Source organism: Sapajus apella, unplaced genomic scaffold (assembly GCF_009761245.1).
Source record: "Sapajus apella isolate SASKATOON/1434 unplaced genomic scaffold, GSC_monkey_1.0 scaffold87, whole genome shotgun sequence".
Classification (NCBI taxonomy): Eukaryota; Metazoa; Chordata; class Mammalia; order Primates; family Cebidae; genus Sapajus; species Sapajus apella.
This window is the reverse complement of record NW_022437027.1, coordinates 2,753,600-2,778,833: the sequence shown is the minus strand read 5'-3', so window position 1 is coordinate 2,778,833 and position 25,234 is coordinate 2,753,600. Positions and strand designations below refer to the sequence as shown.

Below are 25,234 nucleotides of genomic sequence, written 5' to 3'. Positions count from 1 at the left end.
CCATACCCGCTTCATATCTCCACTTCTAAAATTGGATGGATAGTCAAGGGGGTCTATTGAACATATGGTTTGAAGTCACACTTATTTAATAAACAGCTGGTACCCTAAGATGAATGAAAGAAAATCTTTCTCTTTTTGGCTGCAGAACTCAGCCAGGCAATTGGATAGGAATCAGTGATGAGGTCTTCTCACATAAATATGTCCTGTCTTCTTACAGTCCCTTATTTATTTGAGAGTTTTTGTTAAAGCGAAAACGTTTAAATATAAGAACTTCAAATAAAGAAAACATATATGAAGTTACCAATGTTCGTGTGTTTTTGTGTGTCTGAGAAGAAAAATCCATCTCCTAAATGATTTGAAGTTATTTAAAACGGGATTTAGGATTTTCTTCCTCAAGTGATCTGCCTCTCTCTGCCTATCAAAGTGCTGTCATTATAGGTATAAGCCATTGTGCCCAGCCAGGAAGGAGTTTATTTTTTTTTCCTTTCAAGCCCTACTTCAAGTTAGTCTCCAGATACTTGCCTTCCTCAGAACAAGAGCTTTTTAAAGATAGTCATTTATTATTTCCCCTAATTTGGGAAAAGCCTTTAAAACTGTGACAATTCTTAATGGCTCAGGAGATAGCTAGTGCTTGGCACTCTTGGAGGCTTCTTGAGGCACTTGTCACATTCTGCTCTCTGATGGCAGCTGAGGCAATGAAAGGCAGAATTTTAACTACTAGACTTTCAGGTGGTCAGTAAGCACCTTGAAAGCTGGCCTTCATCTTTCAGCCTTGGAAGTTATCCATCCCCTTGTTTGTTGACTGGGTCCATATTTTCATCAGTGAAACCCTGGCACTTTGGCATTGCTATCTGGCACACATAGTAAATCCTCAATAAATGTGTTAAACCATTATTGATAAATGTGTTAAACCTTAATCAACAAATTAATCATTGATTAAGGACATATCTAACTACCAGATTATATGAAGTGCATGGAATAAGAGAACATGTTAAATGCTAGATCAGGCTGGGTGCAGTGGTTCATGCCTATAATCTCAGGACTTTGGGAGGCCGAAGTAGGAGGATCACTTGAGCTCAGGAGTTTGAGACCATCCTGGGCAACATGGCAAAATCCCATCTCTACAAAAAATACAAAAATTAGCCAGGCATGGTGGTCCTAGCTGCTTGGGTGGCTGAGGTGGGAGGATCGCTTGAGCCCCGGAGGTCAAGGCTGCAGTGAACTAGGTTTGTGCCACTGCACTTTAGCCTGGACAACAGAGCAAGACCCTGTCTCAAAAAAAAAAAAAAAAAAAAAAAAAAAAAGCCAGATAAAGAATGTGATTAGCTAAATTCAAGGCACAGACATTCTAAAATAAGAAATACCCATTTTCTTTAGTGACTAAATTTTAAATAAAAGGAAAGGGTAACTATTCTAGATTAAAAGAGATTTAAGAAAAATAGCCACCAAATGCAATGTATGGACTTTGTTTGGATCTTGATTCAAATAATTTGATTATAAAAATTTTTAAAAAAATAAATGAGGAATATTAAACATGGGCAGGTTACTGGATCATATTCAGGAATCACCTTTATTTTGTGGAGTATGAAAATAGTGTTGTGTCCTTATCTGGTGAAGATACATACTGGAGTATTCATGGGTGAAATGATATGACATCTGGGATATGATTTAATATACTCCAGGAAAAATACGTGGGGGAATATGTTGAATAGCTTCTGAATGTGCCTCAGAGCCATTCTCTACCCTTCAATGCCCTGCCCCTTGCCCTAAGAGCCTGACCTGCAGAGACTGCCTGAACAGGAGTCACTTGGCCTCTGGTTCCCAGCTGGTTTTGGACAAAGAGAACTCTAGCAGGAGGAAGGAAAGGAAAGACGGAGGCTAGTGAGATTGGGCCTGGCTACATCCTTTAACCCAAGGTCCTTGCTTCTCTCAAGGCAGCCTGCTCTACCTGAGACTTCTTCATTTAGTAACTTCTCCTACTTTTCTGCTTTCAGATTCAGGAGTTAAGACAGCTCTGATACCTCTAGTCCTGGGAACCTGTGTAGCCCCTGTGATTCCCCAACCCCTTAACTATATCTTTGTAATAAACCCCGTTATAAATAAACCTTCCTAATTGCTCCATTGAAACTCTAATTAATACAGGGAGATAAAACAAGAATGGCAGAATGCTGATAACTGTGAAAATTGGATGATGGATGAGTTTATTATATTTTAATCTTTTGTGTATACTTGTAAATCTACATAATAAAAGATGAAAAAAAAACAGAATATAAGGACACAATACTATCGTGATGAATTAAATCCTAATACAATTTGGTGTTTTATAAGTTTTGGGTATTGAGACATACCACAAATCCAGATTAATTTCTACATATATTTGACACCTTCCATTGTGGCAATTATAATGAATGTGTTGGAATATGAGTCTACAAGACCAATGCAATGAAGGTACTTAGAGTTGCTGCTAACAAAGAGAGTTTAAGATGTTGAAAGGAAGCTAAATTTTAAGGTTAAATCTTTTTTTTTTTTTTTTTTTCTGTTATGTTTGTAGTTGTTTTGAGACGGCATCTCACTCTGTCACTCAGGCTAGACTGCAGTAGTACAATCGTGGCTCACTGCAACCTCAACCTCCTGGGCTCAAGTGATCCTCCCACCTCAGCCCTGCTCAACCTCCAGGAGATGGGACTACACACATCCAGCTAATTTCTACATTTTTTATAGAGACAGGGTCTCACTTTGTTGCCCAGGCTGATCTCAAACTCCTGGGCTCAAGTGATCCACCTGCCTTGGTCTCCCAAAGTGCTAGGATTACAGACATGAGCCACTGTGCTCAGTCCAAGGTTAAATCTTCAAGGTGAAGGGAATGATGTTGGCTAGTTTAATTCTAATCTAATCTCTAATTCAGCAGGTCTTTCTAATAATTTGTCTCTGAGTGTCTACATCTTTTATTCATATGAAGTATTCACCTCAAGTCTTCTTAGAAATTCAAAAAATGAATTCATGTTCTTTTTCTCTTTATAGAGGAGGTAGGACATGGGGAATAGGAAAGGAGACAGGAGGGGAGTGAGAAGGAAGGGAGAAAGAGAGTTGTGGGCATTAGTGATTCAACATACACCACAGCTATCCCTTTGTAAACCTTTTTATCTTTTACCCACATTTCCCAACAAATCCTAACAGTTCACGCTGTATGTCTCCCTGTCTCTATATGTTTTTTCTGGGTGAGTGGTTACCTTCCAAAGTTTGCCTCAGGATCATAGAGAGAATACGTATGTCATTTGAAAGCCTAGATAAGGGCTGGTTCCATAATTTGCAGAGTCCAGTGGAAAACGAAAATGTGGAATGGGGCCATTTCAAAAATTACAAAGAATTTCATGATGGTGACAGCAGAGCAACAAATCAAGCCTCAGGCCCTTCTGAGCATGAGGTGCTGGGCCACTGCACAGGTTGCAAACCCACGAAGCCAGCCATGGCTGGATGTTTACTTTTCTGAATATTATGTTATGCTTCTCTCTGAGTGCTAGGAAATTAGCTCCCATGCATTTCTATTCTCATTCATTTCCAATCTCTGAATTCTGATGAACAAATTATAAAACATATACCTTTTTCTCGTCCCCAGCCAGAAACGATGCATGTATCATTAGGTTGAAATAGATAAGGAGACCAGGGGACACAGGCAGGGACAGAATGAGGCAGCTCACAATCTTTTTTGCTTCTCTCTTTTTTCATTTCAATCAAAGCGATGTCATTCTGGTAGGTGTGTCCATTGTAGTTTTCATGGAAAATAATTCTATTCACCCATTCAACTACTATCTGTTGAAGGTCGGGTTGTAGCCAGTCTACTACTGTTGTCCATATTTGGTAACGGTGAGTTTTACTGGCTCTATAACAGAAAAATAAAAAGAAGAGAAATAAAACATATTGAGAAAAAAATAGGAATTCTGACACTTCACTTTTATATTTTTCCCTTCTAAAAACCATTTTCATTTCCCCAGATTTTTTTAATCCTTGCTGTCATGAAGCAATGAGATTAAATTTACTTAGTACAGAATGAGGTCAATGGTAAATGATAAACCTAGGAATAATCCATGTAACTGCTCAATATGAGAAACATAAAGAACTCACTAACAACTAGAGATGCCCAGAAGTGGAATGAGTTTGCTGCCTCTGGAGTGAGAGTGCTGTCACTGCAGGTGTTTAAGCAGAGACCAGACAGCATCTTGCCATAAACGTAGCTCAGGAACTAGGGAGCTGGACCACTCGAGCTCTTGACTCTGCCAACCATGGAGGTTCTCAGGGCGAAGGCCACAGCAGTCATTATCCTGACCCTTAAGACTAACTTCATCCTAACATTGTATTGTATTTATTTGTTCACAGGCCTTTCCTCCCACTAGACTGTGCTGCTTGAAGCCAGAGATGGGGTCTGATTCATCTATGCAGCCCTGGTGCCTACTATTATACCTGGAACATAGTAGCTGTTTTAAAATCCTGTTGAAATGGTGAATGAGCTAAATATTGCCTATTTTTGTGCTTCACTCCATTTTCTTTTTTTTTTTTTTTTTTGAGATGGAGTTTCGCTCTTGTTACCCAGGCTGGAGTGCAATGGCGTGATCTCGGCTCATCGCAACCTCCGCCTCCCGGGTTCAGGCAATTCTCCTGCCTCAGCCTCCTGAGTAGCTGGGATTACAGACACGCGCCACCATGCCCAGCTAATGTTTTGTATTTTTAGTAGAGACGGGGTTTCACCATGTTGACCAGGATGGTCTCGATCTCTTGACCTCGTGATCCACCCGCCTCGGCCTCCCAAAGTGCTGGGATTACAGGCTTGAGCCACCGCACCCGGCCTTCCTCACTCCATTTTCATACCAAATTTCTTTCTTCCCTTCTTTCTTTTTAAGACACAGACAGGGTATCACTCTTTTGCCTAAGCTGGAGTACAATGGTGTGATCATAGCTCACTGCAGCCTTGACTCCTGAGCTCAAAAGATACCTCCACCTCAGCCTCCCTAGTAACTAGAACTATAGGAATGTGCCACCACACTAAGCTAATTAAAAAAAAAATTCTTTAGAGATAGGGTCTCGCTATGTTGCCCAGGCGGGTCTCAAACCTACTGAAGTGCTGGGATTATAGGCATGAGCCACCGCACCCGGCCTCATATCAATTTTCAACTCATAGTTTCAAGCAAATTGGGCATCTACCATCATCTTCTGATGGAAAAATATAGTCACTCCAGCAAAGTATTATAGCTTAGTATTTTTGGCTTGATTTGAAGTAAGGTGCTAAATAATGACCTCATAGTCTAACATTTCCAAATAATAAATTATTTTATAGAATGGATTTTCCTTAAGCAATAAAACTTATTTTTTAAACAGTTTAATGGGAATCTTTTCAAAAAATGTATAATTTATATCAGTGGTTCCCAACCTTTTTGGCACCAGGGAAGAACAGGTTTTGTGGAAGACAATTTTCCTGTGGAACTGTGGAAAACTGGGGTGAGGAGATGAAACTGTTTCACTTCAGATCACCAGGCATTAGATTCTTATAAAGAGTGCACAGCCTAGACCCCTCACATGTGCAATTCACAACAGAGTTTGCACTCCTATGAGAAACTAATGGCACTGCTGATCTGACAGGAGGTGGATCTCAGGGGGTAATGCTTGCCCACCGCTCACCTCAGTTCCTAACAGGCCACAGATCAGTACTGGTCCTCAGCTCAGGGGTTCAGGACCCCTGATCTATATAACTTTTGCTTTCTCAAACAGCATTAGCTGAACAGAATTTATCTGTACATAAGGGTGATTCAGATAATCACCTTACAGTTAAACAGTGATGTCCTAGGAAATAATGAGATGTTCAGGATCCTTTTATTTACAGTGTTCCAAGAATGCTATTCTTCATATTAATTTTCATTGTTTTTTGGGATCACAGGTTCTAAATATTACTTATTTAGACAATTTATTCAACAAATACTTAGTGTGAACCTATAGGTACCAGGCACTGCATTAGGCACTGAGATGCAAAAATGAGCAAAATCAGAAACAGTTCCCGCGTTCATGGAGTTCAGGGTCTAGGGAAAAATGCAGCAGTAAGTGGGTTATCACACTGATGCGTCCTACCCTGAAAAGTGAGAGGAATGAACAATATGTGGACTTCTAAGAACTTATCAAGAGGGCTTTGACTAAAGGGAGTCAGGGAAGGTTCCCCAAGGAAGTGAAGATGGAGCTGAGATCTGAATAAAGGGTAGTACTAAGTAGGGAAAAAGGGTAAGGAAGATCATTTCTGGCAGGGGAAACACATATGGAGGTCCCTTTGCAGGAGGGGCAAATGCACTTGAGTAGCACAAAGTAGTCCAGAGTGGAGGTGGTGGAGCAGGGAGCAGGAGGTGGCTCTGTGGGACAAAGTAAGATTGGTCAAGGTTAGCAGAGGTCAGATTACATGGGGCCTCATGGGCCATGTTAAAAATTTTTGTTCCAATTTTTTTCCTAAGGGGAATGCAAAGTCATTGCATTTTAAGTGACAAGTAATCAAAACTAGGTATGGAAACATGACTCTTGAGCCACACAGTAGAGAAAATACAGGTGGGGGACAGTGGAAAACAAAATGTATGTAGTACCTACCCACTCTCCCACCCTGCAAATGAGCCAAGTGAAGTAATTTGGCAGCTATGGGTTTGATCTGGCTTTGCCAGTGAGATCAGCAATTTGGTCTGTGGAACACACAATAGATTCTACAGGAATGGCCTCTGGAATTCCGGTCGTGAATACAAGAGGATAATTTGCAATTAATATGCTGGAGTTTGTCCAGCATATACTTTGATATATACTTTTTTAGATATACTTTGCCACAATCTCTATTACTCACTTTCATTGTTTCAGGAAATCTAAAATATACTGAAGAAATCTTTTACCTGAGACAATGTGCAGCAGTCAGAATCCAACAGCCACCAATATAAACTCCCCCACAGGTGATTCCATTGGCATCCTTAATTCCTACCTGCCATGGGAGGTCTCCCTGTAAAAGACATTTGTGTGGTCACTGCCATTCTGACAGATGACGATACAAATAGCCCCAAGATATTTCCGTGGCGAGACTCCGGGTCTCTTGTAACACCATCTCCCTGCCCCCCTTTCCCTCAATTTAGGCTGCTCTGGGCAGTTGCATCGCGGCTTTTCATGCGAGCTTACCAGTTTTGCTGGCTTTCCTCCCACAACTCGCTTCCTCCGACTGTGCATTCTGTTTTTAACTCCACAAGATATTGTAGGTAATAATGACTTTATCCGTCTTCTTTCTTCAAGAAAGGAAGAGATTACATCATTATTATCTTGAACACATTAACCTTTTTAACACACTGCTTGATCTATGCAATCAAATCAGCAGTCACAGCTAGTACTAGACAGGGTGGAATCATTAGTAAATTATTTTGAATGCTAAACCATACTATTTATCTTATTTTAAAATTCTAGCTTGATATTAAAATGGTCTTGATTCTCTGAAGTTCTGCCTAAAGATGGGCTAGTGGCAGAAAGGGGCTGGCCAAAAGGTTAAACATTTACCAGCCTCTAGCTGATAAAGGATGCCACATCTCCAGGCACTACGACAGTGGCAGCTCAGAAGGGAATCACATTCTGAAATCATCAGGATAAACTGACAACGTGGCAAACTATATCTTTTCGCTCTCATAGTTTTTCTTTTCTTTTTCTTTTTTGAGATGGAGTCTTGGTCTTGACGCCCAGGCTGGAGTACAATGTTCCAATCTCGGCTCACTGCAACCTCCACCTCCTGGGTTCAAGCGATTCTTCGGCCTCAGCCTCCTGAGTAGCTGGAACTACAGGTGCCACTACATCTGGCTAATTTTTATATTTTTAATAGAGATGGGGTTTCACCATGTTGGTCAGGCTGATCTTGAACTCCTGACTCAGGTGACCTGCCTGCCTTGGCCTCCCAAAGTGCTGGGATTACAGGCATGAGCCACCATGCCCAGCCATAGCTTTTATTTTCTAGAAGCTATTTATATGGAACTCTGATATTTATATTCATATCAATGTTAACATAGTGAGGTTAGTATCAAGTACTTTCTATATGCCAGGCCCCATACTGAGTCTTTGTATACAGTTTATCTCATTGAATCATCATATTAATCCTGAGAGGTGATGTGCCAGTGACCCCGAGACAAGTGGGTCAGCAGGCTTGGGAGTGTTTTTTAGCCATTTGACATCTGACAATGTTTTCTTCCTCTATCTGTGAGCATGCAGACGTCTAGCACATTTGTCACTGAGAAAACATGGTAGAGCAAAGTTTATGACATGAATTTGCCAGAGAATTTATGACAATTGAAGAATGTAAAAGATACTCCCTTTATTTTCTCTCTATATTTTAACATGTCATAAAAATTCTTGTAAACTTGCTTCTTAGCCCCAGATGAGAAAGGAAAATGAATATTGCTGTTAATAATTTCAGGCATACCCAAAGGAGTTAGGCCCCCAAGAAAGAGAGGTTGTGGTATGGAGGCTGAAGCAACTCCGTCTTGGATACTTATCTGCCACATTAGCTTCTGATTAGCCCCAGTTCTGGGAAGGCCTCAAGATTTCCAGCTTATCTATTCTTCCTTGTGTAAGAGCATGTACTCACTATAAATCCTGCCATTAGGGCAAATTCCTACCCATTAGCTCTGATGCATTGCGCCCCTCCCCTACGGTATATAATCCCTGGGTCCACAGAGAACTAGCACAAGGATCCACCATCTTCTCTCACCATTGCCCAAAATGCAGACATGGCTTCCATTAGTAAGTCCCTATTAAATGTTCTTTGTAAGGAACTGGATATGTCAGCCTCTTTCTTAGGCTTCTCAGCTTCCTCAGACTTTGGGGGCAGGTTTGTGTGAACCTGCCCACTGAGAAACACATTGATAGAAGATAGTTTTTTTTTTCTTTATTCTTACCCATCCTAAGAACTGGGGTGAGGGAAGAGTGTGATGGTAAGTTTTTGCTTAGACCTTTGAGAGAAGAGGGGCTGCATGCTCTGAGGATTGTGAAACCAGCTTAGGTAGTATCTGAAAGTGAATGTTATATTGTGTAAAAATAAAGGACCTTTGTTGAAAATTCCTTTTGACTGATATCTATAGCTTTGAGATCTAAATCTCTTTTTCTTTTGAGATGGAGTCTTGCTTTGTTGCCCACACTGGAGTGCAGTGGCACAATCTCGGCTCACTGCAACCTCTGACTCCCAGGTTTAAGCGATTCTCCTGCCTTAGCCTCCTGAGTAGCTGGGATTACAGGCACCTGCTACCACACCTGGCTAATTTTTGTAGTTTTATAAAGTTGGGGTTTCACCATGTTGGCCAGGCTGGTTTTGAACTCCTGACCTCAATCCACCTGCCCCTGCCTCCCAAAGTGCTGGGATTACAGGCCTGAGCCACTGCACCCAGCCTTAACTCTTTTACTCATTGCCTGATTTTTAAAAATTGTTACTTCATTTTGGTTACTGACAATTAGAAAGAAGTCTACACAAACTTATTTAAAAAATCCCACTGAAACAGGGAGCTATTTTATTCCCAATTTATATTTGAGGTTAAGTTACTCTCTTAAGTTACATAATAGCTAATACATAACTGAGTCAGGATTTAATGTAAGTCTGTCTGACTAGAAATCTCTCATCAATTGCTATCTTTCCAAGAACTTAATACTTTAATTTAATTTGGCTCTTAGTACACAACTGGCCAAGGTACAGATCTTCAAAGGTCTCCTATTACCATGATTTAAAACACTGTGAAAGAATGGCTAATTCAATTAACATCTATTATTTTTTCATTTAGAAAAATTATGTCATGAGTCATGCTTGAGAGCTGGTTGTTTTTTGACAAAACTGGCCTGAGTTCATATCAAATAGAAAAAGCTTACGTGGGACTAAAATATTGTTTTCACTTCAAAATTAACCATATGAATTAATCTAGTTTTAAAAGCAGTTCTCAAGAATCACTTAAGCTTACTTTCCTTAAAAGTGGTAGGGAAAGGAGAAGAATAATGCTATATTTTTCAATTTAAATTGATAGCAAAATTAATTGTTGCTTGAATCAATTATATATACATGCAAATGACATTGAAATTACAGCCTAGACCAGTGAGCCAACAATAAAAAAGGATAACGTCAACTTACCTGCATCCATGTCGGCAGTCAAAATTTCTGTTTCTTCTATGATAAACAAAAGATTGCAATGTTTAGTTGTTAATTATAGTCAAAATTAAATCATTAAAATCATTTAAACACTGATAATAATTTTCTGCCTTAAAACTTGTCCTCCTTTTACAAGGGACTGTACAAAATCCCCAAGACATGCCATCTTATTTCCTTTCTATAATTAGGTAATTGTAAAGATTCAAGATACACTGTATGGAATCTCTTGCTGGCACAAACTGGAGACATCTGTTGGTACTAGTGAATGTTGAGTGAGACTCATGGTGTCACAGTTTTCTGTAGTTAGAGCAGGCAAAATGCATAGCCCAGAGAAGAAAGGCTTCTCTTTCAATGCTTTGCATCCCCAAGGTGTTTACATAAGGTAGGGAGCAGTCATCAGCACTGATCAAGGGAGTCCTGAGCTGACATGAAAAAGGCTCTCTCAGTGTGTACAGGCTTGGGTTAGCATTAGGCATTTGGGATGCAGAAGTCAAAAGAAAAAAGTAATCTTTTCTTCTTTCGATTTTTTTCTTGAAGTTATACTGGATGTTTTCACCTTTGCTCTGCCATTCTAGAACATTTCTGTGGACAGAATCATGATTTCCTTGATCTGAGGATCTAAAGGTGAATTCCCACCATGTCGCTCTGTCATGGATGAGGATATGGCTGGGGATAGCATTGCCCAGAATGGCAGCGTCACTTTGCTGCAATCCTGCGTCCCATCACTGAATTTGCCAAATTCTCTTTGGGATAGCCATATGAGTGTTTGTTATGCCACACACCTAAGTTGTTTACTGGGGCAGAGAGAGGCTTTGCTCAAATGCATTCACAAAAGCGCCTTTCTGAATCAAATTTGAGTCTTCTTGAGAGAAGACTCAAATATTTACATTCAAAGCCCAACAAAGGAGGAAGGGAAAGTCCAGTGTAGCTGAGGTGTACTGGGTGTTAGAAGAACAGGACAAATTTAATTTTATATAATCAAAGCTAAGGTGTACTAGGTATTAGAAAAATAGCTAGTACACATTGGATTATATAAAAATTAAGGATTTCTATTCAACAAATCTCACATGAATAGAGTTAACAGATGAGTGACGGAATGGAAGGAGGTATCTGTAATGTCTAAAACTGTTAATGGATTAATTTCTAGACCGTAAAAGAAACCCCTGAAAATCAATAAGAAAGATTACAATGAAAGAAATATAAAATTAAGCAAAGGATGTGAACCAGTGAAAGGATAGAAGAAAAAAAAAGAAGATGAAGTTAAAAAGCTAGTATGCTCATGCAGGGAAACTCAGAATCTTTGGTTAATATAAAAATTCAAGTTAATAAACAGTGCCATCACTTGACAGCTGGAGAAACGTGCTTGATGTTGGTGGGGTTGGAGAGAACTCTCAGGCTATTGGTGGAAGTAAGGACTGGTATATAACAGCACTGCCAAAGAACATACTGGCACTAGCAGTCAAATTAAGTATGCATACTCCAAGACTCAACTTGCTACTATGGTTTGAACGTGTCCTCAAAAGTTCATGTGTTGGAAACTTAATCCCCAACACAACAGTGATGGGAAGTGGGGCCTAATAAGGAGGAATTAGGTCATGAGGGCTCTTCCCTCATGAATAGATTAATGCCATTATCTCAAAAGTGGGTTAGCTGTAGTGAGAGTGGGCTTGTTATAAAAGTGAGTTCAGACTCTTCTTGCTCCCTTCCTGTCTTGCCTTTCCACCTTCTGCCATGGGATGCTGCAGCAAGAAGGCCCTTGACAGATGCACGCCCCGTGACCTTGGACCTCACAACCTCCAGAACTGTAAGAAATACATTTATTTTCTTCATAAATTTTCCAGTCTGTGGTATTCTGTTATAGCAACACAAAACAAAAGAAGACACTTGCCCAGCTAGATGCCTCCAAGAAATCCTCCCACACATACTTAAGGAGAGGATACATCATAGAGTGATTGTGGACTAAAAGTCCATTACTGCAAAAGTGGAGAGTAAATTGTGCAAGATAAACACAGTGGAGTATTTTATACAGCAGTTAGAAGCAACAGATTAGATGAGCATAGAGTAACATGGACAGGTCTTTAAAACGTAATGAGTTGTGAAAAGAGGAAAAATAAATATAGATCTATAACACCATACTATGTGAATAAAAAACGTATGCTTGCAAAGTAACAATACACATTGGATAAGAATGCATACAAACAAAAAGACACGCACATTAAATCACTTAAAAACGGTTGCCTATTGGGGGAGAGGAAGGGGAGTGAGCTTTAGTGATAAAGACAGATAAATGAGTCAAACAAGACAGGGGCCTTGCTGGACCCCTGATGACCATGTATAAAGAAAGAGCTGAGGAGTATCATTAACTCATCACGTTGCCCCTGAGATCTGAAACTAGGGAGGAAGGAGGAAGGAAAAGAGGGAGGGAAAGAGAGAGGGAGGGAGGAAAAAAAGGAATAGAGAAGAAGAAGGAGGAGGAGGAAGAGGAGGGAAGAGAAGGAAGAAGAAGGAGAAAAGAAGAGAAAAGAGGAAGAAGGAGGAGGAGGAAGAACAGCAGCTTCAGAGGGCAAAATGACAAGTGAGAGGGAATACAATGAAAAATTAGGCATTTAGAGCAAAGGGTGGTCTTGAGCTAGCAAGTCCCTCAGGAATCCTAAGAAATCCTGAGGAGAATCATGAAATTTGACATTATATGAACTGGGGATGTGAGTCATTTTACATGAATTTTTTTTTTTAAGGTCTGTGTTCTTTCCCGTTTTTTTTTAAAATTGTACTTTAGGTTCTGGGGTACATTACATGAATATTTTTTAAAAGGGTGGTACCAAAGAGCTGGAGGATTTGGGGACATCTGGCTGATACAAATAAATAAGAAAATACCTATCAAGAAAACATGTTATCTTTTCTCCAGTGGCAATTTCTTGAGGAGCTACCTTGATTTTGAGGAAAAATGAAGAGGAGAAAGGTGAAAGGGCAAAGGTGAAATGGGCAGGGAAGAGTCTACTCTGGGTGGTGTTTTGGTGAGCAGGCTGTGGATGGGGTGTGTAAGAGTGAAAGTTTATCACACTGAGAAAGGGCCTCTTTGCCTAAACTAATGTTGAACCTGGTTTATTGCTAAAATGTGGTCATATCATGCTTCATTAACAGTTACATTAAAATATAAGAAGACAATAATAGAACCTGAGTTTGGTTTCAATTTTTCAATATCCCAAAATTTTAATACAAATTTTACCTGGAGCCACAGATGCCAAACCTGAAGAAAACAACAACAACAAAAAAAATTATCACAGCAAAGGATAATTTTTAATTGGGAAAAATGAATACTATATCAATATACTATACATATGTCATGAAAACCACAGTACCTTATTTCTGTTTTCTTTGGTAATATAATTTTTCTATTATAAAAATAGATTTACCTTGAATTGTAGAATGTCCGGCTGCTAAAACAAAACAAAAAATTCACTATAGCAAAGAGATCACTTTGATTTGAATAAAATATGCACAAATTATTGAATTTCAGACTAGCACAACTTAATAGTTAGAAGCATTACTAAAATGCAAAAGGCAGAGCCCATCCCTGAATAAGAGTAAACTGAAGTAACAATGATAGTTGGCTAAATGTGTTTTTGTAGATTTTAAAAAGATAAAAGGAGGTTGAGCGCAGTGGCTCACGCCTGTTTATCCCAGCGCTTTGGGAGGCTGAGGCGTGAGATCACTTGAGGTCAGGAGTCAGAGACCATCCTGGCCAACATGGTGAAACCCTGTCTCTACTAAAAATACAAAAATTAGCTGAGCATGGTGGTGAGTGCCTATAATTCCAGCTACTCCAGAGGCAGAGGCACGGGAATGGTTTGAACCCAGGAGGCAGAGGTTGCAGTGAGCCAAGATCATGCCATCTCACTCCAGCCTGGGCAACAGAGCAAGACTCTGTCTCAAATAAACAAACACACAAAAAAGATAAAAGGAAACCACAGTATGTCATCTTACTTTGATTTTTAATACTGCGTAACAAAATTTTCAAACACGTCAATTTCACCATGTCTAGGAAACAGTTTTAACTTGAACTTTAAAAGCAGCTTAGTATATAGATGCATTTGGATACATATTCAACAAGAAACTTACTATATTATTATACAAAATTTATAACTATTTTTAACTTATATTAGATAAAGGACAGCTTATAAAAGATAAATTCCATGAAGATCTAATACAAACCTCCCTTGATTTAGTGATTCTGACCTGGCCACTTAAAGAAGAAGTCAATGAATATATAAAGTTTATTTTGCATCTCTGCTCTCACTTGCACTTTTTTAGAGAGGGAAAAAATAGAACCGTTACTGAAATACAAAAGGCAGAGCTTATTCTAAAGAGGGGTAAACAGAAATAACAATGACTAAATGTATTTTTGATACAGATTCAAGAAATCGATGTGAAAACAAGATTTACATTATAGTTACTCTCTCAGTAAGATTTTTTTCTCATAAACTAATAAATTATGATCCTTGACCTTAAACTTCAGAGTTTTAAATTTAGGGAAGGAGAAGGCCAAGAATAAGAGGAGGAAGAATAAAAAAAACACCAAAGTATTATTTTACTGAAGAACTCAAACTGTAGAGCTTCACTGGCAAAAGTCATGCAGTGACTTTTGTCCTCCTGGCTGAAAAATTTTTCTTCCTTCTTCTCAAGGATTGAACTAAATGTAATGACCATAAAAGCACTTTTGCTCAACTGCTTATAAAGCCTTCAGCAGAAATAATATGATTTAAAATTCTAAAATGTGTATTCTTTAAGAACTGATATCAATGGAAAATTAAACAAAATTTCACTGAAGTCTAATGAACTCTACTGAAGTGGGATATAAACTCACCCACTCCTCCTACAGCCTTCCCATCCTCGTGGCTAGCCGCTCCCTTTCCATTCTCAGGCCAAAACCTGGCAGCCATCCCTGACGGCTCATTTGCTTTCCTACCCTACCCTACCCAGTCTATTAGCAAATCTTGTTGGTTCTGCCTTCAAAATATGTCCCGAATCTGACTGCTTCTCCTCATTTCCATTTCTACCAACTTGCCCTAGTCATGCTCACGCCTTCCTTGAATGACCGTGGTAGTTTCCTGATGGGTGTCCTAGCTTCTCTCCTTGCCCTTATGCAGCCTGTCCCACAGCCAGCACAGTCTCTGTCTCTTGTTTTTTTCTTTTCTTTTCTTTTTTTTCAGAGTCTCTGTTGCCCAGGCTGGAGTGCAGTGACGTGATCTTTGCTAACTGCAACCTCCACCTCCTGGGTTCAAGTGATTCTTCTGCCTCAGCTTCCCAAGTAGCTGGGATTACAGTTGTGTGCTGCCACACCTAGCTACTTTTTGTATTTTTAGTAGAGACAGAGTTTCACCATGTTGGCCAGACTGGTCTCAAACTCCAGACCTCAGGTGATCAGCCCGCCTGGGCCTCCCAAAGTGCTGGGATTACAGGCGTGAGCCACCTTACCCGAGCTGCAATCTCGATTAAAGTGAGTCAGATCATGTCACTCCTCTGCTCAAAGCCATGGAGTGGCTTCCCATTTCAGTTGTTAGCAGGCCTTACTTGACCTGCCCTGACACTTCCAGCCCCTATCCCTCTAGCATCTCCTGCTGTTTGTCCCTTAATGTCTCACTACCACCACTGGTAATGCCTGTCACACTAACCACCTTACTGCTCGTTTCTCAAATAGCAAGAATTCCAGGCTATTGCCTCTGCCTGGAACTCAGTTTTGCAGACATCTGCATGGCTGGCTCCATCATTTCTTCAGATCATTATGTAAAAGTAGCCTCAGTGAGAGAGGCTTTCCCAGGCCACTTTACCTAAACTTCAAAACTTACCCTACACATTTTTTTTTTTGAGACAGAGTTTTGGTCTTGTTACCCAGGCTGGAGTGCAATGGCACGATCTCGGCTCACCGCAACCTCCGCCTCCTAGGTTCAGGCAATTCTCCTGCCTCAGCCTCCTGAGTAGCTGGGATTACAGGCACGTGCCACCATGCCCAGATAATTTTTTGTATTTTTAGTAAAGACAGGGTTTCACCACGTTGACCAGGATGGTCTCGATCTCTTGACCTCGTGATCCATCCGCCTCGGCCTCCCAAAGTGCTAGGATTACAGGCGTGAGCCACCGTGCCCGGCCTACCCTACACATTTTATACCTTCGTCCTTGCTTCATTTTTCTTCTTAGTACTTGTTATTTTACTTATTTCTTCTATGTATTGCCTTTCTTCCACCATTAGAATGTAAGATTAGTGAATGGGCAGGGATTTAAAAAAAAAAAAAAACTAATTTATTTTATTTTATTTTATTGATTTTTGAGACAGAGTCTCACTCTGTCACCCAGGCTGGAGTGCAGTGGTACAATCGTGGCTCACTATAACCTCCGCTTCCCAGGTTCAAGTGATCCTCCAGCCTCAGCCCCTCAAGTAGCTGGGATTACAAGCATACACCACCATACCCAGTTAATTTTTGCATTTTTGGTAGAGATAGGGTTTTGCCATGTTTACCAGGCTGGTCTTGAACTCCTGACCTTAACTGATCTGCCTGCCTCAGCCTTCCAAATTGTTGGGATTACAGGCCTCAGCCACCGTGCCTGGCCAGAGGAGGGATTTTTGAAATGTTATTCACTAATGAAACCCCAGCATCTAGAACAGGTACTGGCATACATAGTAGCAACTGAAAAAATATTCATTGAGTAAATGAATGAATATAATAACATAGAGATTTTTCCTCCAGAAAGCATTAATGGAAGCAGAGTCAGTCTGTGTAGCCTAGAATAGTTGCATAAGAAATATTTTTCACCATTGGAGGTTATCCAGAGCACGAAATCATTGCTTTGAAACTTGGTAAGTAAAAGGAAAGAATTAAGCATTATTCTGTCTTTCTCTAGGTTTCTAGTTAATAAGTCCAGAAGGCATGATAAAATTAGAAACTGCCGTTTCACAGCCCCTATTGACAAAATGGATGTAGGCAACAATTTAAAAGGCTGCTAAAACCATTAGGAAAAAGATTGTGGGGGCACTTTTAAATGGACACACCAACCTGATCAAGTAATCATCTTAGCAGCACTAGAAGGACGGCCAGACAAGAAGACATTATGTGTAATAGGAAATACATACAAGACTCATCAAGAATTCTTGCCTAAGGCCGGGCACAGTGGCTCACACCTGTAAGCCAGCACTTTAGGGCACCAAGGCAGGCAGATCACTTGAGGCCAGGAGTTCAAGACATGGCGAAACCATGTCTCTACTAAAAATAGAAAAATTAGCCAAGTGTGATGGCACATGCCTGTAATTCCAGCTCCTCAGGAGGCTGAGGCAGGAGAATCACTTGAACCCAGGAGGTGGAGGTTGCAGTGAACCGACGTTGCACTACTGCACTCCAGCCTAGACAACGGAGCAAGACTCTGTCTCAAAAAGAGAAAATAAAAAGAATTCTTGCCTAAAATATGAAACCTTGCTCTTTAAAAAAAAAAAAAAAACTGTCACTGACTCAAAGCTCAAAACCTTGCTTATAATCAAATCTCTCTAAATCCAGAATAAGGAGCATCCAATAGGAAAAAAAAAATTAATAGTATGAAAAAAATTAGGGTGGGGAGGTGGGGAAGATAACTCTTAATGAATAAAGAAGACTTTAAAAACTTAATAAGCAAAGAGAACATTCAGATTCTTTTAGATCCTGATTTGAATGCATTCGTTCAAAAAAGACATTTTTGGGATAGTTGAGAAAATTTAAACATGGCTGTTACTAAATGATGTTAGTGAATTATTATTATAGTGAATTATTACTTCTAAAAATATCTATTTTAGATATACTAATGAGAGAATGGTTTTATATATATAGTGCTTTTATTATTGGAGATGCATATAAATGATGTGATCTGATATCTAAAATTTACTTTAAAATACTCCAACAGGCCAGGTGCGGTGGCTCGCGCCTGTAATCCCAACACTTTGGGAGGCCGAGGTGGGCAGATTACCTGAGGTCAAGAGTTTGAGACCAGCCTGGCCAACATGGTGAAACCCTGTCTCTACTAAAATACAAAACTTAGCCAGGTGTGGTGGCAGGTGCCTGTAATCCCAGCTACTCAGGAGGCTGAGGCAGGAAAATCGCTTGAACCCTGGAGGTTGAGGTTGCGGTGAGCCAAGATCATGCTGCGGCACTCCAGCCTGGGTGACAGAGCAAGATTCCATCTCAAAAAAAGTAATAATAAAATAAAATAAAATAAAATAAAATCCTCCAACAAACATACAAGCAAACTGGAAGAGAGATAGCAAGATGGCCAAACTGTCAGTAACTTGCTGGTGGAAAATGGGTACTTTGGGGTTTGTCTAATGGTCTATTTTTTGTATGTGCAGTGAGAACTTATTTGAATAAAAAGCTCTAAAATAACAAATAGATATTTAGTGGATGAAAATATGAGGAGATGAACATTCTATAGTTCTGCCAATGCTACACCCACTAATGGTCCTCTTAAGATTATATTTTACCTAAAGAAAAGTTTCAGAATCCCTGGATTCAATAATGAATAAAATCACCCCAAGACTTAAAATTACCTTCACAGCCAACTTCATCTTCCCCTGTAATACAGTCCACCTCACCATTGCATCGGTACTGGCTTGGAATGCAAACACCCGATTTACAGTGGAAGCTCTTGCCTCGGCATGCTGTGCAAATATAAGTAGGAGAGGTATTTTTCAATCCTTAAAATTGAATGAGCTACAATCTGAAATTCAGTGGAAAAGCTGTTTTTCCTCTTTTACTCAGAAAAATGAAGAGCATTTAGAGGCTAGATTTATGCCTACCTTTACAACACAGTTCATCACTTTGGTCTCCACAATCATTGATACCATTACATGCCTCCGTCTGAGAAATATATTTCCCATTCACACACTGAAAGGAGTCATCAGTTGGAGAATCTGTAAAGAAGGAATTATCTTTGTGAAATTTATTTATGGAGTGGTGGCACTACATCTTTATCAGATTTTTGGGATAATGGAGTCATTATGAGAAAGTTAAACTTCAAAAAAAAGACATAAAATGTATTGGTATTATCAACATAGTATATATGACTCATAAAGAAAATAAATGTCAAAGTTGGCTTATGGAGGCCCTTATATTATCTCTGAAAGTCAGTATTTATTGTGAAAGCCTAAATTTGCTGAAATGGGGAGAAATCGAGAATACCTGCTGACATTGACAAATGCTGGTTTCCACGCACCCATTTCTTTCTTTCTTTCTTTCTTTTTTTTTTTAGACGCAGCCTCGCTCTGTTGCCCAGGCTGGAGTGCAGTGGCATGATCTTGGCTCACTGCAACCTCTACCTCCCGAGTTCAAGTGATTCTCCTGCCTTAGCCTCCTAAGTAGCTAGGATTACGGGCACGTGCCACCATGCCTAATTTTTGCAGTTTTAGTAGAGACGGGATTTCACCATGATGGTCAGGCTGGTCTTGAACTCCTGACCTCAGTTGATCTGCCCACCTTGGCCTCCAAAGTGCTGGGATTACAGGCATGAGCCACCGTGCCCGGCCTCCACCCATTTATTTCATGCTGCTATACTCAGTCATCCCTACCCCTACTCCCAAGACTTGCTTGGGCAGTGCCATTTGTTTACATTTTGATGGTACTTCTTTTTAGCACTGAAAAGGGATGGGTATACCTTTGGTCTTTACAACTAAACATGTGACTAAAATACTCCAGTGTCAGGAAGGAGGAGAAAAGTGGCAATGGCTGCCTGAAAACCGAGGCACCGATGTGGTCATTTGAAGGTTTTAAATAAATTTATATACACTGGCCCTCTTAAAGGAGATGCTGAGGTTTCTTCTTATGTTTGATTAACTTGTGTTTGCTATAGTAACTTTAATCCAAATGTTCAGATGAAGCAGGGGGAGTAAGGCAACTTTACTTCCCAGATATGAACCTGTAGAGAGGCAATGTTTGAATGGCAATAACGGAAAGGCGCTAATTTAGGCTCTCAAGCCCAAAACTTGATAGAATCCATATTATTGCCTCTGTGACTGGCAACTAGACATCAATTATTTGTTTATTATAGGCTTGATGTAAAATAAACAACCTTCAAGGAAGGGAAAATAATGGGCAAATACTCCACCAACCTGCTTTCTGTGTGTAACACACCACATCAGCTAAATCCTGGTAACCCACAGTGCTTCTCTTAGTAAAAGTGCATTCAGCCAAACTGGTCTCTAATCCCCGGCAATGCACATGTAGACATTCAGTGGCATTTATAGAGAGATTAGACGACTGAAAACTTCTTTGAGTATCAGCACCTCTGCAAATAGAATAAAGGAAACATTATGATAGAATAATTAGTACTTTGCATTTATAACCCTACTGTAGCAGGGAAGAAACTAGAGCAATGTCCTCTCAATCTCTATATAGGAGTTACAGATTGGGAAGATACTTGCCCTCTGTAGCATCAGTGCCTTCATCTATAAAAGGGAATATAAGTACTTCCCTGGATTTTGTAAAAGTTAACTAAACTTTGGCCAGGGGTGGTGGCTCACACCTGTAATCCCAGTACTTTGGAAGGCTGAGGTGGGTGGACTACCTGAGGTCAAGAGTTTGAGACCACCATGACCAACCTGGTGAAACTCCCATTTCTACCAAAAATACAAAAATTAGCTGGGTGTGATGGCCCACACCTGTAGCCCCAGCTACTTGGGAGGCTGAGGCAGGAGAATTGCTTGAATCCAGGAGGTGGAAGTTGCAGTGAGCTAAGATCACACCACTGCATTCCAGCCTGGGCAACACAGCAAGACTTTGTCTATTTAAAAAAAAAAAAAAAAAAAAAAGGCTGGTCACGGTGGCTCATACCTGTAATCCTAGCACTTTGGGAGGCTGAGGCAGACAGATCACAAGGTCAAGAGATTGAGACCATCCTGGCCAACGTAGTGAAACCCCATCTGTACTAAAAACTACAAAAATTAGCTGGGTGTGGCAGCACACGCTCGTGGTTCCAGCTACTTGGGAGGCTGAGGCAGGAGAATCGCTTCAACCCGGGAGGCGGGGATTGCAGTGAGCTGAAATCGCGCCACTGCACTCCAGGCTGGTGACAGAGTGAGACTCTGTCTCAAAAAAAAAAAAAAATTTCCATCTTTTCCTTTGCCTGCCCCATGCTGTAAACTTTGGCTGGCTGATTCCATTATTGCCTAAGACTTGGGAGGTTAGGTTAGTTTAATTCCTGTAGGTCAATTTTGCTTTACAGTAAGCTACATTTTCACTTCAGCCTTGACAGTATTCAGGTGATATTCTGGCATCTGTATGCCACTGCTAAGACTTCTCAATTTGTTCAATTTGTGAGAAGAGGCTGCCTCAGTGACCTATCATCCTAAAGATGATGATTTACAGTGAACTATTCTTCTAGGACTTTCTTTCTTTTTTTGAGATGGATTCTTGGTCTGTTGCCAGGCTGGAGTGCAGTGGTACGATCCCAGCTCACTGCAACCTCTGCTTCCCAGGTTCAAGCGAGTCTTCTGCTTCAGCCTCCCAAGTAGCTGGGACTGCAGGGACGCACCACCAAGCCCAGCTAATTTTTGTATTTTTAGTGGAGACGAGTTTCACCATGTTGGCCAGGATGGTCTCCATCTCTTGACCTCGTGATCTGCCCACCTCGGCCTCCCAAAGTGCTGGGATTAGAGGCTTGAGCCATCGTGCCCAGGCTCTTCTAGGACTTTTAATTGCTCCTTGCTTCTCTCTAGAAGCAAATGGGGAAAATAGGTTAAAAATTAAAAATTGAGTGAAGGTCCATCAGGTATATGGAAACAAAAATAGAACAGTAATAACAATATAAATATTAGATAGACTAACTAGGATAAAAGGCAAAAAGAGAACAAGGAGAGTATTTTTAATTATTTCAAATCATGAATCCATGCCATGAGAACCAACAAGAACCATTTGAGGCAATCTTATAGGTTAATAATCTGAAAAATCTACCATTCTAAAAATATCTAAAAATACTATATAAAATGTCATCTTTTTCCTCAATGAGTTCTTAAGGAAGTAAGGGAAACCTGCACTGGTTAAAATTAGAGATGTCTGTTCATGAGTTTATGTAAAACACAAGAGCAAAATGCTGAGAAATCAAATACTAAGAAAATCTGCCAGTAGGCTGAACCATAAGTTGCAGGTAACAAACTGATGAAACTCAGAAATAGTCTATGGCTCAATTTCACAATATAAGAGACTCTCACTAATGAACTACTAGCAGATGTGCTTTAAGAAGAAGAAAACTGAATCTAGAAATAAGGGGTAAAATACAAGAAGGAGCAAACCAAGAAGTTGGTAAACATTAAGTAAATCTGAGTAAGCAATGACTTAACAGTAAAATAATGGCTTATTATACCATCATAGTGATTAACTTCTGGGATATAGAAAAATAAGGTGAAACTAAATACTGGAAACTTCATGGGCTAATTACATTTCTTCTATTATTACTGAAGAAGGTGAAGACTTCCTAAATCAAGGATTTATGGTATAAATTCAAAGGTAACTAAAGAAATAGAAATATGGACTCCCGCTAAGATGGCCAAATAGAACAGCGCCGGTCTGCAGCTCCCAGTGAGAGCAATCCAGAAATTGAGTGATCTTCACATTTCCAAATGAGGTACCAGGTTCATCTCATTGGGACTAGACAGTGGGAGTAGCCCAAGTAGGGCAAACCGAAGCAGGATGGGGCGTTGCCTCATTTGGAAGCACAGGAGCCAAAGAACTCCCTCTCCTAGCCAAGGGAAGCCATTAGGGACTTTTCTGGACACTCTGGCACTCTGGATTAGACACTGCGCTTTTCCCTTGGTCTTCTCAACCCACAGACCAGGAGATTCCCTCTGGTGCCTACAACACCAGTGCCCTGAGTTTCCAGCACAAAACTGGGCAGCCGTGGTAGCCGCAGCAGAGACAGAAATACTCATTCCCCTGAAAAAAAGGGGATTGAGGCCAGGGAGCCAACTGATCAGGCTTGGCGGGTCCCACCCCCAACAAAAACCGCCAAGCTAAGATCCACTGGCTTGAAATTCTCACAGCCAGCACAGCAGTCTGAGCTTGACCTGGGACATGGAGGGAGGGGCATCCACCATTAGTGAGGCTGGGGCAGATGGTTCTAAACTTGCCTGTGTAAACAAAGACAATGGGAAGTTTACACAATAACCAGGCAGAGCCCAAGGCAGCTCAGCAAAGCCTCTACAGGCAGAGTGACTAGACTCCTTTCTTGCTGGGTAGGGCATCTCTGAAAAAAGGCAGCAGACTGTCAGGGACTTATAAATAAAGCCCCCACCTTCCTGGGACAGAGCACCTGGGAAAAGGGGTAGTGTGGGTCTGGTTTCAGCACACTTAAATGTCCCTGTGCAGCAATTTGGAAGGGACCAACCAAGCTCAGAGCACAGCACCTGAGCTCTGATAAGGGACAGACTGACTGCTCAAGTGGCTCCCTGGCTCCCATTTATCATGAATAATAGACACCATATACAGGAGAGCTCTGGCTGACATCTGGCAAATACCCATCTGGGACAAAGCTACCACAGGAAGGAACAGGCAGGAATCTTAGCTGGTTTGTAGCCCCCATCGGTGATTTCCAGGCAAGCAGGGTCTGGAGTGGACCTCCAGCAGACCAGCAGCACAGGGGCCTGACTGTTAGAAGGAAAACTAAAAAACAGAAAGAAATAGCTTCAGCATCAACAGAAAGGATGTCCACTCATAGACCCTATCCAAAAGTCAAAAACTTCAAAGACCAAAGGTAGATAAATCCACAAAGATGGGAAGAAACCAGCACAAAAAGGCTGAAATTGCCAAAAACCAGAATGACTCTTCTCCTCAAAGGGATCACAACTCCTCACCAGCAAGGGAACAAAACTGGACAGAGAATGAGTTTGACAAATAGACAGAAGCAGGCTTCAGAAGGTGGGTAATAACAAACTTTATGGAGCTAAAGGAGCATGTTTTAATCCAATGCAAGCAAACTAAGAACCTTGAAAAAAGGCTAGATGAAATGCTAACCAGAATAACCAGTGTAGAGAAGAACATAAACAACTTGATGGAGCTGAAAAACACAGCATGAGAACTTTGTGGAGCATACACAAGTTTCAATAGCTGACTCAATCAAGCAGAAGAAAAGATATCAGAGATTGAAGATCAACTCAATGAAATAAAAAGATAAGGCAAGATTAGAGAAATAAGAGTGAAAAGAAATGAACAAACCTTCCAAGAAATATGGGATTATGTGAAAAGACCAAATCTATGTCTGATCAGTGTACCTGAATGTGATGGGGAGAATGAATCCAAGCTGGAAAACACTCTTCAGGATATAATCCAGGAGAAATTCCCCAACTTAGCAAGGCAGGCCAACATTCACATTCAGGAAATACGGAGAACACCTCAAAGATTCCTCAAGAAGAGCAACCCCAAGGCATGTAATCGTCAGATTCACCAGGGTTGAACTGAAGGAAAAAATGCTAAAGGCAGCCAGAGAGAAAGATCAGGTTGGTCACAAAAGGAAGCCCATCAGACTCATAGTGGATCTCTTGGCAGAACCCTACAAGCCAGAAGACAGTGGGGACCTATATTTAACACCCTTAAAGAAAAGAATTTTCAACCCAGAATTTCATACCCTGCCAAACTAAGCTTCATAAGTGAAGGAGAAATAAAATCCTTTACGGACAAGCAACTGCTGAGAGATTTCATCACCACCAGGACAGCCTTACAAGAGCTCCTGAAGGAAGCATGAAACGCGGAAATGAAAAAAACCAGTACCAGCCACTGCAAAAGCATACCAAATTGTAAAGACTGTTGACACTATGAAGAAACTGTAGGAACTAATGGGCAAAATAACGAGATAGCATCAAAATGGCAGAATCAAATTCACACATAGCAATATTAACGTTAAATGTAAATGGGCTAAATGCCTCAATTAAAAAACAGATTGGCAAATTGGATAAAGAGTCAAGGCTCATCAGTGTGCTGTATTCAGGAGACCCATCTCATGTGCAAAGACACACATAGGGTCAAAATAAAGGGATGGAGGAAGATTTACCAAGCAAATGGAGAGCAA

General features: G+C 40.5%; 1 protein-coding gene across 8 annotated transcripts in view; it reads right to left on the bottom strand.

Annotated features, from left to right (window-relative positions):
• The window catches only part of CFI (complement factor I), a 61,700-nt gene that overhangs the window by 1,993 nt on the left and 34,473 nt on the right, over nt 1-25,234 (bottom strand). For 3 of the 8 annotated variants that reach the window (XM_032254768.1, XM_032254764.1, XM_032254759.1), the window contains 9 exons: nt 20,289-20,464; nt 18,981-19,094; nt 18,732-18,842; nt 13,582-13,605; nt 13,395-13,415; nt 10,151-10,186; nt 7,183-7,286; nt 6,906-7,009; nt 3,600-3,880 (listed from right to left, as the gene is read on the bottom strand). In XM_032254768.1, the coding sequence (XP_032110659.1) occupies nt 3,600-3,880; nt 6,906-7,009; nt 7,183-7,286; nt 10,151-10,186; nt 13,395-13,415; nt 13,582-13,605; nt 18,732-18,842; nt 18,981-19,094; nt 20,289-20,464 (971 nt within the window). The remainder of the gene's footprint in view (nt 1-3,599; nt 3,881-6,905; nt 7,010-7,182; nt 7,287-10,150; nt 10,187-13,394; nt 13,416-13,581; nt 13,606-18,731; nt 18,843-18,980; nt 19,095-20,288; nt 20,465-25,234) is intronic. The other 5 variants (XM_032254767.1, XM_032254762.1, XM_032254760.1 and 2 more) reach the window with 4 other exon arrangements.